Source organism: Zootoca vivipara, chromosome 12 (assembly GCF_963506605.1).
Source record: "Zootoca vivipara chromosome 12, rZooViv1.1, whole genome shotgun sequence".
NCBI lineage: Eukaryota > Metazoa > Chordata > Lepidosauria > Squamata > Lacertidae > Zootoca > Zootoca vivipara.
Genome location: NC_083287.1, coordinates 3,480,628 through 3,494,918, shown reverse-complemented (window position 1 = coordinate 3,494,918; position 14,291 = coordinate 3,480,628). Strand labels below are relative to the sequence as shown.

At 46.1% G+C, this 14,291-nt stretch overlaps 1 protein-coding gene across 1 annotated transcript in view; it reads right to left on the bottom strand.

Moving 5' to 3' along the window:
• LANCL2 (LanC like glutathione S-transferase 2) overlaps positions 1 to 8,289 on the bottom strand; it is a 31,637-nt gene extending 23,348 nt beyond the window's left edge. Inside the window, exon 1 of the mRNA XM_035101371.2 lies at positions 6,127 to 8,289. Within this exon, the coding sequence (XP_034957262.1) occupies positions 6,127 to 6,354 (228 nt within the window). The 5' untranslated portion in view covers positions 6,355 to 8,289. The remainder of the gene's footprint in view (positions 1 to 6,126) is intronic.
• Positions 8,290 to 14,291: the final 6,002 nt, after the last annotated feature.

Below are 14,291 nucleotides of genomic sequence, written 5' to 3'. Positions count from 1 at the left end.
TCTGCAGGGAGGGATTTCCATATTCATGAGGCCATCATCCATGAGTTGCAGGATTCATCCATTTTGACCCTGATGACACCAGAGTGGAGAGTCAGTGTGTCACTGTTGCAAGAGGAATCCATGCAGAGCCATGAAGCACCATGGATGCTTTTCAGCCAGTTCCTGTTTCTCAGTTCAATCTCCCCCCCTGGCTTGTATGGATAGGATGGGATAACCCTAAATGACACCACCTGAACTTCATAGTGCAAGGATAGTACGCAGGCACAATACATAAATACTACTGGATACAATACACAAAATTATTGATCTCATCTGCCAATCAATGGCATAAAGATGTTCCACAAGATAGTGAAGATTTCCTCTCGTGAAAGTTTATAAACTGTTGTGCATAAAGTATGATGCCATTTAAACCACACCATGTGACTTGTCAAAAGGGTAACTCTAAATATGTTTCCCGTAAATGTGAGTTACAAGCAATTCTCAAGTGGCCACAAAGCAGCCAAACATCACTAAATCATCATTAACTATTCCCACTAACCGGCAATGCCTGCCATTAAATATCATTAGGCTTCAGTTGGCTCCAGGGAATCAAAGTCTAAAATAAACCTTAATTACATGGGGTGTGCAATGCAACCTACAAACATGACAGAACACATACAAACAATTAGTTAGGGTTTAAACTTCATTCATTAATTAGACTTAAGTCTGCAAAGCCCATTCTGTTCCTTGTTTGGAACAGAACACTGGATGACTGGCTTGCTTGTTCAACTATGGGCAGCCGGATAAGGCAATGACAGATTGAGTGCCAGGCCAACAACATCTGGAGACCCAAGGTTGAGAAAGGCTGTCCTAGGCAACGGCCTCACAGCTGAGCCAAAATGTATGGCACTGTGACAAATGCATTGTGTTGTCTGTGTCTCCTAAGCTCACTAATAGCATTCAAAATAGAGCATTGATATCTCCTTCAACAAAAACCTGCACACCTCCCTGTGGGCAAAAATGCTCGTCATATCCCTTCCAAAACCACTCCGAGCACTGACCTTGAACAGTAATTTCAAGAAGGTAGGCAAGGGTGGCTGCAAGTTTCAAGGGAGCCTTTTCCCAAATGACCTCCACTGAGTCCCAGTAGCCTCAACTGGTGCAGCTGCACTGTTTCTTTGCTCCACCATAGTAACGTCACATACAAGAGAGAATTTAAAAGGCTCAGGAAAGGTGTCAGCACAGTGGTGGGTCCTGCCAAGAGACCAGGGCCCCCAACAGATTCCCCACCTACACCCGGAAAGTCGTTAGGGGGGTTAGTTGTATTTCAAGTATTTAGTTTTCTTTTCTTTTCTTTCGCCACTCCAAAGTTAGTTTCAGATTAAGACCTGCAGAATTTGTCATCCAACCAGGGAGTCCAAGCAGGTACTGCGGTCTGTTTAAAAATCGCAAGGCAGCAGCCATAATCTGGAGGTTTAGAGGCACTGGCCGGTGTGGTCAGTGGGCTGTGTTTGGGCTGGCAAGTTACAGGTTCTGCAAGCCCAGAGTTCTGCCTTCCAGGACTAGAAACAGCTGGCAAGAGTCTTTCTTCTAAAACATTCTTCCTTACTGTAAAGGAGAAGGACTATGACACACTAGCGTATAAATGGGCACATACACAGCACAGAATTTATTTTGCCCTGTGCACTTTTTTGCACACACAAGCACTTTCAGTCAAACGGCCCCTCTCTCTCTCTCTTAAGTGTTTCCCAACCACAATAGTGGACAGTGCCTGATGGGATGTACTGTATTTGCAGTGTGTTGCTGTCCCTTCCAACTCAATTACTACTTCCAGAACCCAGAGGTCCACTGCAGTGATCTGCGCAGGTATTTGTTTACCTGTGCGTGAGACCAATATTTTTTAAAAATAACATTTTCTGATATATACCAGACTTGCACAGAACAGCAGGTTTTAAAAATGTGTGTGCTGCACCCACTAAGGAGCACTTCACCAATGAAACATGTAATGATGCTTACACAAAGCATAAAGTTAAAGGTTCATCCTTCTCATTATGATTATTTTTAATACTCTTAATTTTTATTTTAATATCCTTCTTTATCTTAATTTTCTGTGTGTAATGCAAATGTTACCATTGTTGATTTTAATAAATAATGTTGTAATTTCAATTTTCTAGGTGTCTTATTTACAACATCTTTCTTTACTATGTTGTAGAATGTAGGTCAGCATCTTAAAAAGCAGAGACATCACCTTGCCGACAAAGGTCCGTATAGTTAAAGCTATGGTTTTCCCAGTAGTGATGTATGGAAGTGAGAGCTGGACCATAAAGAAGGCTGATCGCCGAAGAATTGATGCTTTTGAATTATGGTGCTGGAGGAGACTCTTGAGAGTCCCATGGACTGCTAGAAGATCAAACCTATCCATTCTTAAGGAAATCAGCCCTGAGTGCTCACTGGAAGGACAGATCCTGAAGCTGAGGCTCCAATACTTTGGCCACCTCATGAGAAGAGAAGAATCCTTGGAAAAGACCCTGATGTTGGGAAAGATTGAGGGCACTAGGAGAAGGGGACGACAGAGGACAAGATGGTTGGACAGTGTTCTCGAAGCTACGAACATGAGTTTGACCAAACTGCGGGAGGCAGTGCAAGACAGGAGTGCCTGGCGTGCTATGGTCCATGGGGTCACGAAGAGTCGGACACGACTAAACGACTAAACAACAAAGAATGTAGGTACAAATAAAGATACAGAAAAGAATCCCAATTTGTTACTGCAGCTTTCTGCTTGTTCGGAAGGTATATTTCCAGGGGGACACAGAGTTTGGGAACCTCTGTTCTAGAGCACCGCCTGTTGCCAACATGTGGCACTTTTAGCTATTGTTTGGGAAAAAGAATATAGCACCATTGAAAAATTTAGCTGGCTTTGAGAAACTTACACCACCTGAGGTCACTTTCACAACTATTTGGCTACAATCCCATGCTCCAGGGGGTTGCTTGCATGGGCATAGCTTTGGGGGGGGGCATTGAAAGTAGTACAGTACTCAATTATCTGAGGTTCTCCACCTTAGCAGAAACTTCCCCCCCATGTCCTATTCAAGGGACAGGTATTTTTACCTATGATTTCCCAAGAAAAGCTGAACAACTTTGATTTCAAAAAAAAAAAAGCTCCCCCCCCCCCAACAAAAATCCTGGCTATGCCCATGGTTGCTAAAGCTTTCACCAGTGACCCTGGGGAGGTGCTCCAGACTCTGAGCTTTCTCAGCCCTCCTAGAAAGGAGGTTATGGGGCAAAATGTGCTGGTAACCTTTTTTCTTTGTATAGCGTTTATTTGAATAGTAATTTAGCAACTCTTGTCGCTGTTCACATCACCATCATCTGATTTTGCCTCAATTTGAATGATATTTGTAGAGACCACCACAATTTCATCTTGGTATTAAGACACTGAATTAGGACTAAAAAACAAAAGACTTTCAAACACTACAGCCAACCAGGCCACATTTGCCTATGATTTCGCAGATGTAAAACCACATTACCACTTCAGTAGCCACCAAGCCGTTCCATACAGCTTCCTTAATGGTGAGCGGCCAGACTGCCAGGTCGTAAGCAATCCTTTCATGCCATCCACAGCCTTAGGAATTTCAGGAGGAGTTGGGGGAACCAATTCAACTTTAGCATAGTACCAAAATGTGGCCAGGTGAAGCTTTGAATAAGTGGCAGCAGCAAAACTGAGCTTGGGCCCTTTGTTAGTGACGGCATCACCAGCTTCTGTGCAGCCTGTGCCATCCTGAGAGTGAACGGCAGCCAGAGGAAGACTAGAGACGAGGAGGAGAAGGAACAGCAGAGAAGCCGTGCTGGTAACTTTTAAGTGATTTCTGTGAAATGAGAGTGTGTGCTATCTTGTACATTTTCCCTTCTATTGAGGAATGCTCCCTCTTAGAATATAAAATTGTAGAGTTGGAAGGACCCTGAGGATCACCTAGTCCAGGGGTCAGCAAACTTTTTCAGCAGGGGGCTGGTCCACTGTCCCTCAGACTATGGGCGCCTGACTGTATTTTGGGGGAAAAATATGACCGAATTCCTATGCCCCACAAATAACCCAGAGGTGCATTTTAAATAAAAGGACACATTCTACTCATGTAAAAACATGCTGGTTCCCGGACTGTCCGCGGGCCGGATTTAGAAGGTGATTGGGCCGCATCTGGCCCCCAGGCCTGTTTGGAGACCCCTGACCTAGTCCAATGCCCTGCAATGCAGGAATCTTTTGCCCAATGTGGGGCCCAAACCCACAACCCTGAGATTTAAGAGTCTCATGTTCTACCACCTGAGCTATTCCAGATGCAACAGCATCATTGCATGCCTGTGTGTAAAATCAATATTGTTTGATCATAGTTTCAGTGATATATACCAGTATTTATTAATATTTATAAATAAGTATTGCTGAGGCTGAGGTTTGTGGTGTCCAATTAAGAATTACTATTAAAAATGTGATATTAACAAGGTGTCACTGATATGAATTGTGTATTAGTTCATGAGTTTCAAAAAAATGAATAAAATAAAAAATTCCTTCAGTAGCACCTTAAAGACCAACTAAGTTTTTATTTTGGTATGAGCTTTCGTGTGCATGCACACTTCTTCAGATATGTATCTGAAGAAATGTGCATCTGAAGAAGTGTGCATGCACATGAAAGCTCATACCAAAATAAAAATTTAGTTGGTCTTTAAGGTGCTACTGAAGGAATTTTTTTATTTTGTTTCGACTCAGACCAACACGGCTACCTACCTGTAACTAAAAAAATGAATAGAAAGTGCTGTTGCATTGGGGGGGGGGGGGATGGCAACTAACTGTTTTTGCACCTGCAACCCAGGTTTCAGGAGCTATGTGGGGAATAGATTTTTCTATCCCAGTCTCTTAACACTGGTAATCATAATAGAAAAACCAAACCGGTAACACACATTGGGTGAATATATGCTACCTATCACCATCACACCATGTGTTCAAACGCAACCTAAAACACGGCACTTTGTGGGAACAGCCTCACTGCCTAACTTTGTCAACCCAGCAGGAATTGCTTCTGAGAAGACATGTGTAGGGAATCACACAGCGAGTTATATTTGCACCCAGCTCCTGAAATACCACAGAATGAATACTATCACCTTATTACCATATTGTTGCAACCTTTCCCAATTCTACATGTCACCATATTCTTCATTTGAGTCTCAAATTTAATTCCACAGGGTGGAAACAATTCAGGCTGTGGGCAAGAGCCTCACTTGATCTGATGCTCCTCCATACAAATTTATTATTTTCTATGTATTAAATCTGTATACCACCCTTCATTCAAAGATCTCACTGCTAGCCTATTCACTGTATAAAAATATGGAATAAAAACCACTAAGCACAAACAAGAACAAAGCAGAGGAAATCAGTAACATCCCAAGCACATTTAAAAGAAAAATGCAGAAAACCAGCTTCCATTCAGAGACACGGTTGGGCTATAACCTCTTTCCTCCTGGTACGCTAGTTTTCTATGTGAAGGCCATTGCTTTCCATGAAGAGCCTCTTCGCCCCATGAGGCCCTGGCAGATGCAGAGAGCGGAACGAGGGCGGCGCAGCTCCCCCCCCCCTCAGGAGAGCTCGCCCCCAAAGTCCGTATTAAGCATGTTATTGCCGCTAAAGACCCACAAACTCAGCAGCGCTTTCGTAAAACTAGTCTACAGGACACAGCGCAGCTACCCCAAAAGCTCTACTACTGTACTTTTCTCAGGCAGACTCTTTGCAACTTCCCGTGAGGGAAAAAGGCTCGGAGGCCCCGTGGAGCCTGGGAGGGGGGCGGGGGAAACGAAACACAAAGGCTAACCGGGGGGGGGAGGGAAAGCAGGGTATGTAGTAGTACCGTAGTAGTAGTAGTAATAATAATAATAAAATAAAATAATAATAAAATTAATAATAATAATAGGTTAGGCGTGCAATCATTTTGCTTTCACTCTGGCCCCCTTTATTTATTTACACGTGGCTGTTTTTCCTTGCGTAATATTCAGGGCTTCTGTATGTAGGAAGACAGCGTTGCAACCAAACCAGCCCCGCCCCTCCCCCCTCCGCGGGGGTGTGGCGCGCGAGCCCCCCGCCCCGCCCGAGCCCCCCCTGTCTCTCACCTTCCCGTCGCCGTCGAAGAGCGGAGGGTCTCCGTCCCCGTCGGGCGAAGGGGTGCGGCATCGCTTTCCCTCGGAGCCGCTGGGCGAAGGCGGGGCGCCGGTGGCCGAGGAGGCGAAGGCGGCCCCGTGGGGCTGGTAGTCCCGGTAAGGATTGCTGAAGGCCCTTTCCTCCATCTCGGCCTCGCCGCCCAGCTGCGCCTTCAGCCTCTTGGACATGCCCTCTCCCATCTCGGCCCTCCCACCGCGGGGACGCGCTCCGCCCCAGAGGGAGGGAGGGAGGCAGAAGCTCAGAGGCAGAGGCTCAGCAGCAGGTGGGGGCCAAGGCGAGCCAGGCCTGGCCTCCCCAAAGCCCGACGCAGCTCACGGGGTGCCCGCCCGGGGGCCGTCAGGGAAGGTGCTCGGCTCCCGCCGGCGGCCCTTCTCCCGCCATGGCTGGGCTCCAAGCAGGCGGCCGCGTGTGTCGCTGGGTCCGCGCCCTCCTCCTCCTTCCTCGGTGATGGGGCAGCAGCTTCCTAAGAGTCCTGTAGAAGGAGGGGCAGTGCCGCAACCTCCCTCCCTCCGGATCAGTCCTTCGAGAACGGGCTGGGCGGGAAAGCTAGAAACCCGTTGAGGCTGGAGGGCATCCCCCAATCCCGCTTTCCGACGCACATCTTGCCTCTCTCCCCACTATCAAGAGAGAGGGAGAGAGAGCGATCAGGCCGCCGCCGCCGCCGCCGCCTTTGCAGCAGTTGTCATCAAACCCCGAGGCTGCAAAGCCGAGTGTTTTCTTTCTCCTGTGACTCCGCCCGCAGCCGAAGAGGTTGGTGGGCTCCAGCAGCAGCATCCTTAGAGCAAGAGCATCAGGACCATCAAGGGGAAGGAAAACCCGAAGACGAGGCAGTAGACGAGCAATTCCTTGGGGAGGGACCTACGGACCCTCCGGCCCGTTGGAATCATCAGGAAAGATTGGTGAGGAGAGGGGAAGCTTTAAAAGTGGGAGGGGGCGCCAACCGCGCACCTCCGTAGCTCTCTGCTGCTCTTAATCAAGATGCAAGACGGAGCCTCCTTCGGCCGCCGCAAACGCTGCTTTTCAGCTGCCCATCACACAGCAGCACAGGAACGAGCAGACCCACATCCAGCTAGTCCCCTGAACAGGTGCAAGGAAGAGCTGGCTGGAGAAGCAAGCACTGGTGATGGCTTGGCCCTCGGCCTCCCCTGATCTGCAACGTTTTCTTTGCAGCTTCCGCGCTCCCTTTGGTGGCTGTGAGATCGGTGTTGGCCTGCCGGCCAGCCCTTCCACTGCCAGCGAATGAACACACAACGTCTTCAGTGACACAGGCTCAGGAGGGAGGGCCTCGGCCAGCTCACTGCATAGTTGCTAATCCTGCACAAAGCGCACATACCGCCACCCCCAATATAGTGTGCCAGGCCCACAGCCATAAAACAGTAAAACAACTCATCCTTCTTATACGTTACCTGGTTGTTTTTAATTTTAATTTTCAATATATAATAATCAGTCTCTTGGTTCTTTCTGGATTGAACAACTGCCCTTCAGCTGGCTTTGCTAGAACAAAGGGGGACTGCAATTTGAAACCGCTGGCCTGCACCAGAGGCTCATGGCTTTGACTTGTGCAGTGAATTGATACAAAAGGGTTTTTTCACATTACATATAAAAATGTCCAATGCCAAAATGTGTTTTTAATAACTACTCTTGGTTTTTTTTAATGTCCACTGTTAAGGTAACCACAGTATCACATTGTGCTTTTCTGAAGTCGCTGTTTGCAATCCCCTTCCCCATAAAACCCCACACATACAAGCCTACAACTCAGGATAATCCCCCCTCCTTTTGCAGCAACATATAAACTCTGTGTGTCCCTTGTTTTGCTCCTGACTTGTTGCAGGTAATGGGACCTCTGTTGGGGTTTATATGTCAGAATATTGTTATGAGTTTGGGGGGGTCAGTTTGGATTATATCCTGTACCCCTTCCAAATCTGTGATCCTGTGGATGGGTAGAATTTATAATGGCAAGCTTTCCAAACCAGTCCCTTAGGCTTTGGCTGACTAATTAAGCACCACAATTAGCTTAACCAGAGAAGTTGCTCTGTGCCCTGCCTGCTCCCCAAGCTGCTAGGTAGGAGAAGAATAGCCTGAGCTTTGGGTGTGAGCTGAGCCATAGCTGCCAGGTCTCCTGCTGAAAAATGCGGGATCAGCAGTGGCGCAGCACCGGAAGTCGCTGGACATGCGTAGAAGCAACTTCCGGTGCCACTTTGCCTGATTTCCGGTACCCAGGCATGGGCAGAACGGCACCGAAAGTCGCTTCCACGCATTCGACCATTTTGGTTGCCCTCCTCTGGACACGTTCCAAATCCACTGAATGGTAGCATTGTCTAGCCTGCATTTTACCAGCTTCTTTACAAGAATATCATGGGGCACCTTATCAAAGGCCTTGCTGAAATCAAGATAGGCTATATCCACAGCATTCCCTTCATCTACCAGGCTTGTAATTCTGTCAAAAAATGAGATCAGATTAGTCTGACATGACTTATTTTCCAGAAACCCATGCTGACTTTTAGTGATCACACTTTCCTTTCTAGGTGCTCACAGACCGTTTGCTTAATGATCAAATGTTCGAATCCCCGCAACGGGGTGAGCTCCCGTTGTTCAGTCCCTGCTTCTGCCAACCTAGCAATTCGAAAGCATGTCAAAGTGCAAGTAGATAATTAGGTACTACTCCGGCGGGAAGGTAAATGGCGTTTCTGTGCGCTGCTCTGGTTTCCAGAAGTGGCTTAGTCATGCTGGCCACATGACCTGGAAGCTGTACGCCAGCTCCCTCGGCCAGTTAAGCGAGATGAGCACCGCAACCCCAGAGTTGTCCGCGACTGGACCTAATGGTCAGGGGTCCCTTTCCCTTTACCATTTATTAATTTATCAGGTTTAGGAGGGGCCCTCCCATTCTATAACAATATTATATATTTCATTCCAGTAGTTTTGTGGTCACAGCAGGAAGCCAGAAAAACAGAATCTCCAAGTGTGTTTTAGCAGGCTGCAGAAAATGCTGCAAGCATGGAAAGGAATTAATGCTAAAGTGTTCCATAGAAGTACCGTACTTTTAGCAATGGTGTAATAAATTCACAATACAATCTACTCAGGATTTAATTCCAAGTAAATGTATGGCACTGCAACCTTCATTTCATTATTTAAAGAAATAACTTCAAGATGTACAGAGGCACATAGCCTATGATCAAATATATTGCCCATTTCACATGGTGCAGGGGGAGTCCTGGAGATTTGTGGTAATATGTCCAGAGCAGCAAATAAAAGCCCGGATGTCAAATGCAAATGGCTTTGAGGGACAAACCCATCCAGATGATTCCCAAGAGCTCTGCCCAAACACTTTGGCTGAAAATGACCATCAGTTTTAAAATGCAGTGGAGGCAGAGGTCATGGCAGTTATTATGTTCTAAAAAAAAACAATTCTCCCTGTCCTGTTGCAGGGAGCCACCTTTCTCTGTCCTAACTCTCCAGATCCTGTGATCAGCAGGAGTGCAGCACACCAGACCAGAGTGCCTCCTTGCTGCTCCTAGTTAATGGGGCTCACCCCTTTTGTCCATCCCATTGCCCCAAAGTACTCCTATGTACTAGAAGAGATTGCTTCCCAATCCTGCCAGAATACCCCTATCATTCAAATCTCCACCTTTGTCAGGAATCCCCAGACTCACTTGACTACACTGCAAGTCCACCTGTGCCTGTTTCTCTTCTCTTTACACTGCCACCAATTCTCAGAATGCTCCAAAATGTCCTAGTCTTGAAGGACAAGAAAGACTCCACCACCAATAAACACAATTCCAGTCATATTCATATTGAGGCCATGATTGTCATGATGGCCATCTGTCATGTACTGTACTGAATTGCAGGGGTTGGACTAGATGGCTTTCGTGGTCCCTTCCAATCCTATGATTTCCCTATGTCTTACAAGCATAATATATATATATATTTATACAGTAGGTTTCTTTTTTTCCAAGACCCTGACTTGGCTTTGTAAAGTCCAGAAAAATTCTTGTGCTATAATTGCCTGTCATAATCAAGAATGATCATTCTGTCAAGAAGCCTGCTGATGTCTGGGAAGTTAATTGCTTTTTTCTGGCATTCCTTTAGACTTGGGAGAGAAGGAGCAGTTGTTGGCCTTATCTTGGCATGCTAATAAGAAATGGTAGGCCTGAGTTGTGCTTGCTGAACTTCACGAGACAGCTTTCTGCCCTCGCTATTTCAGTCAACTTGGGTTTCAAGTTCACCATAATGAGGAATAGCACAAACAATAACAACATCAAATGAGGCTTTTAAATTTTATCATTTTTGCATTTGGTACAATGTTGGAAAAGCTGGCAAGCTGAGGGAAATGAGGCAGGTAGGGAAGATGGCTAGAACTCACTCGGAGAGCTTGCTTAATGACAGCAGTGGTAGCAAAGAAGGTTTTGGGCTGAAGAGCTGGGAATGGGAAGACTTAAAATGATAAATCATTTGCTGGCACTATCACATCCTCTAAGTGACATTCAGTAGAGCTTTCCCAGGTAGTTTGGGGTTTTTTGCAATCTTGCCCATCTGCAGATGTTAAGTTACTCTCAGAGAAACACATTGTTACAGGATGGATGGTGGTTAATGGATTGAGGTTGAATCCTGACAAGGCAGTAGTACTTTTCTGGGGGACAGTGGGTCCTGAATGGGGTAACTGTGCCCCTAAAGGAACAAGTGTGCAGCCTAGGGGGTCATTTTAGACTCTCAGCTGTCCATGGAGGCACTGGTCAATTCTACAACTAATCCAGAATGCGGCAGCTAGACTGGTGACTGGGAGCAGCTGTCAGGACCATATGCCACCAGTCCTAAAGGAACTTCATTGGATCACAGTATGTTTCCAAGCAAAATTCAAAGTGTTGGTGCTGACCTTTAAAGCCTTAAATGGCTTGGCCCTGTATACCTGAAGAAGCTTCACCACTTCCATAGTCCAGTCTGGACACTGAGGTCCAGCTCTGAGGGCCTCCTGGTTGTTTCCTCACTGCGAGAAGTGACGTTACAGGATCTTGACAGAGGCAGGGTGTTTAGGTGGTTCTATTCCTACTTGGATAACTGAATTCAGAAGCTGGGGCTGTGGGCCTATTTATTTGTTTAATTTATTATTTGCTTCCCGTAAAATACCTTTAAGCAATTTAAAAGTAAAAAATTTTTAAAAAATGAAAACACACATATAAATACAATTTAAACCCAGTGTGAATAAAAACAGGAATAATAATCTCCACTTAAGAGGTTTGTTGGAAGAGAAAGGTCACCAACAGGCATGGAAAAGATGCTAAAGGCAAAGTGCCCGTTTGATACTTAATGGGAGCAAGCTCCTCGGGACTGGGGTTCCAATTCCTGTACTGTACAGAGCAGACCTCTTGATGAGATGATATTTGCAGAGGAAAGTGCTCAGTTAAACATATAAGGGATATTACAGTCTTTTAGGTAACCTGGTCCTGAGCTGGATAAGGCTTTGTACTCAAAGGTTTTGTGCTCAAATCCTTTCAATCTATGCAATGGGGTCTTTCAGGATTCTGTTTTGTCCCCTGTAAGGTAAAGGTAAAGGGACCCCTGACCATTAGGTCCAGTCGTGACCGACTCTGGGGTTGCGCGCTCATCTCGCATTATTGGCCGAGGGAGCCGGCGTACAGCTTCCAGGTCATGTGGCCAGCATGCCAAAGCTGCTTCTGGTGAACCAGAGCAGCACACGGAAACGCCATTTACCTTCCCGCTGTAGCGGTTCCTATTTATCTACTTGCACTTTGACGTGCTTTCGAACTGCTAGGTTGGCAGGAGCTGGGACCGAGCAACGGGAGCTCACCCCGCCACAGGGATTCAAACCGCCGACCTTCTGATCAGCAAGCCCTAGGCTCAGTGGTTTAACCCACAGCGCCGCCTGGGTCCCCTGTACTTTCATGTAAAGTTCAAGTTTACATGAAGCTGTTCCATTAGGTCATCCAGAGGTTTGGGGGTCCAGAGTGGTTTATGATTCAAGAAGCCTTTATTTTAGCTAGTTTGAAGCTGTGTGAGACTTTCATGAAAATGATACAAAACTGAAGAAAAAAACTAAACAGATCATGCATTTTCTGGGGAAAACTGCAGCAGACAAAGGGAAAGCCTGTATTCTTCATGCAGTTGAAGTAAAACACAAACCTTTCACATCTTCATTGATTATTGCTAATTACAACAACCGCTCCCCCAGGAGCACCCCTGTGGGTAGTGGTGTGTGCCAGCAAGCCCAGTAATTCTCTCTCTTAGAAACCAATTTATCATAGGCTCATCCTCTCCAGTGCTTCTCTAAATGGAAAATTTCAGTTTGCCTGTACTTCAAAAAGGAACTTTCTGGTAACAAGACATATTGCTTACTAGAGAAGAAAATACAAATAGATATATTTTTAAAAGGTTGAAGTCTTAAAGCACATCCAGCTGCCTAGCCAAATTGTCATGGAGATGCAAATCAGATTTGTTTAGATGACGATGATGATTATTTCTGTCTTATAGTAACTACTATTTATCAGAATAAGCAATCAGTTCAATACTAAATCTTTGGTTTCATTATTATGTAGCAAAACAAGAGGGAGCACTTCCTTCTCAAATCCCTCCTTTTTTACAATGCAGTTTTTCTGTGCACTCTCAGTAAGCAAAGCCCATTGAGATGCTCTGCTCCCCTGTCATCCTCCACCTTAACCAGGTCAGGTCTTTACTCTCCACAAGGTACTGAATGACCACTTTATGGTACAAGTGGTGCCTGGCTGAGCAAGAGAGATGAGCAAAATGAGTCACAACATCATCCAAAGTGACCTCAGCAAGCATATCAATTTCAAATACTGTATTCTGATCTGATTATTTTACTTGATTTGGAGGGGGGCAGCTGCCCCCCTGCCCCCTGGCTACGCCCATGAACTTTCTGCAAACATAACATTATATAAACATGCCTGGCTGGTGGGAATACACCCTTTCCTGGAGCTGAACCAATATAATAATAATAATAATAATAATAATAATAATAATAATAATAATAATAATAATAATATTATACTCCGCCCATCTGGCTCTGGGCAGCTTCCAACAGAAAAATAAAACACAGTAATCTATTAAACATTAAAAGCCTCCCTGAACAGGGGTGCCTTCAGATGTCTTCTAAAAGTCTGGTAGTTGTTTTCCTCTTTGCCATCTGTTGGGAGGGCGTTCCACAGGGCAGGCGCCACCACCGAGAAGGCCCTCTGCCTAGTTCCCTGCAACTTGGCTTCTCGCAACGAGGGAACCGCCAGAAGGCCCTCGGTGCTGGACCTCAGTGTTCGGGCAGAAGGATGGAGGTGGAGACACTCCTTCAGGTATACTCACTGGACCAAGGCCATTTAGGGCTTTAAAGGTCAGCACCAACACTTTGAATTGTGCTTGGAAACGTACTGGGAGCCAATGTAGATCTTTCAAGACCGGTGTTATGTGGTCTTGGCGGCCGCTCCCAGTCACCAGTCTAGCTGCCGCATTCTGGATTAGTTGTAGTTTCCGAGTCACCTTCAAAGGTAGCCCCACGTAGAGCGCATTGCAGTAGTCCAAGCGGGAGATAACTAGAGCATGCACCACTCCTGCTAGACAGTCTGCAGGCAGGTAGGGTCTCAGCCTGTGTACCAGATGGAGTTGATAGACAGCCCTTCCCTGGCACAGCGCTGGCAGGCCACATTTTATTACCTTAGATAGTTTTTTTTAATTAAAAAAAGCATTCAGCTCAAAAATGCACTGGACTAAAGAGATTTATGTCTGAAGCAAAAACTCTCTCTCTCGGTTCTTCATTTGCACACACACTCACACAGCCTGCTGACAGCTTTATGAAATGCTTTATTCTTACTCTGCAGATTATTTGGCTTGTATAAATCCTTCAGTCACCCTCAGCTGAGCTCTCAGGCTTGAACAAAGGATTTTAAAACAAACAGCAGAAAATGTGTAAATAACGCTGTGCTGGAAGCTGTTTTGAGTCATCATCTGTCAGGATCCTGCACTCCCTGCCCCTCGCGCCTTGTCCCTCTCTATCCCGACAGGAACTGTGTGAGCAGGATGGGAACACAAATCAAGAAGGTAGTTCTGCCACCACTTCCTTATACCCTAAGCGACCATAGGCAAGGAAGTCCACTCC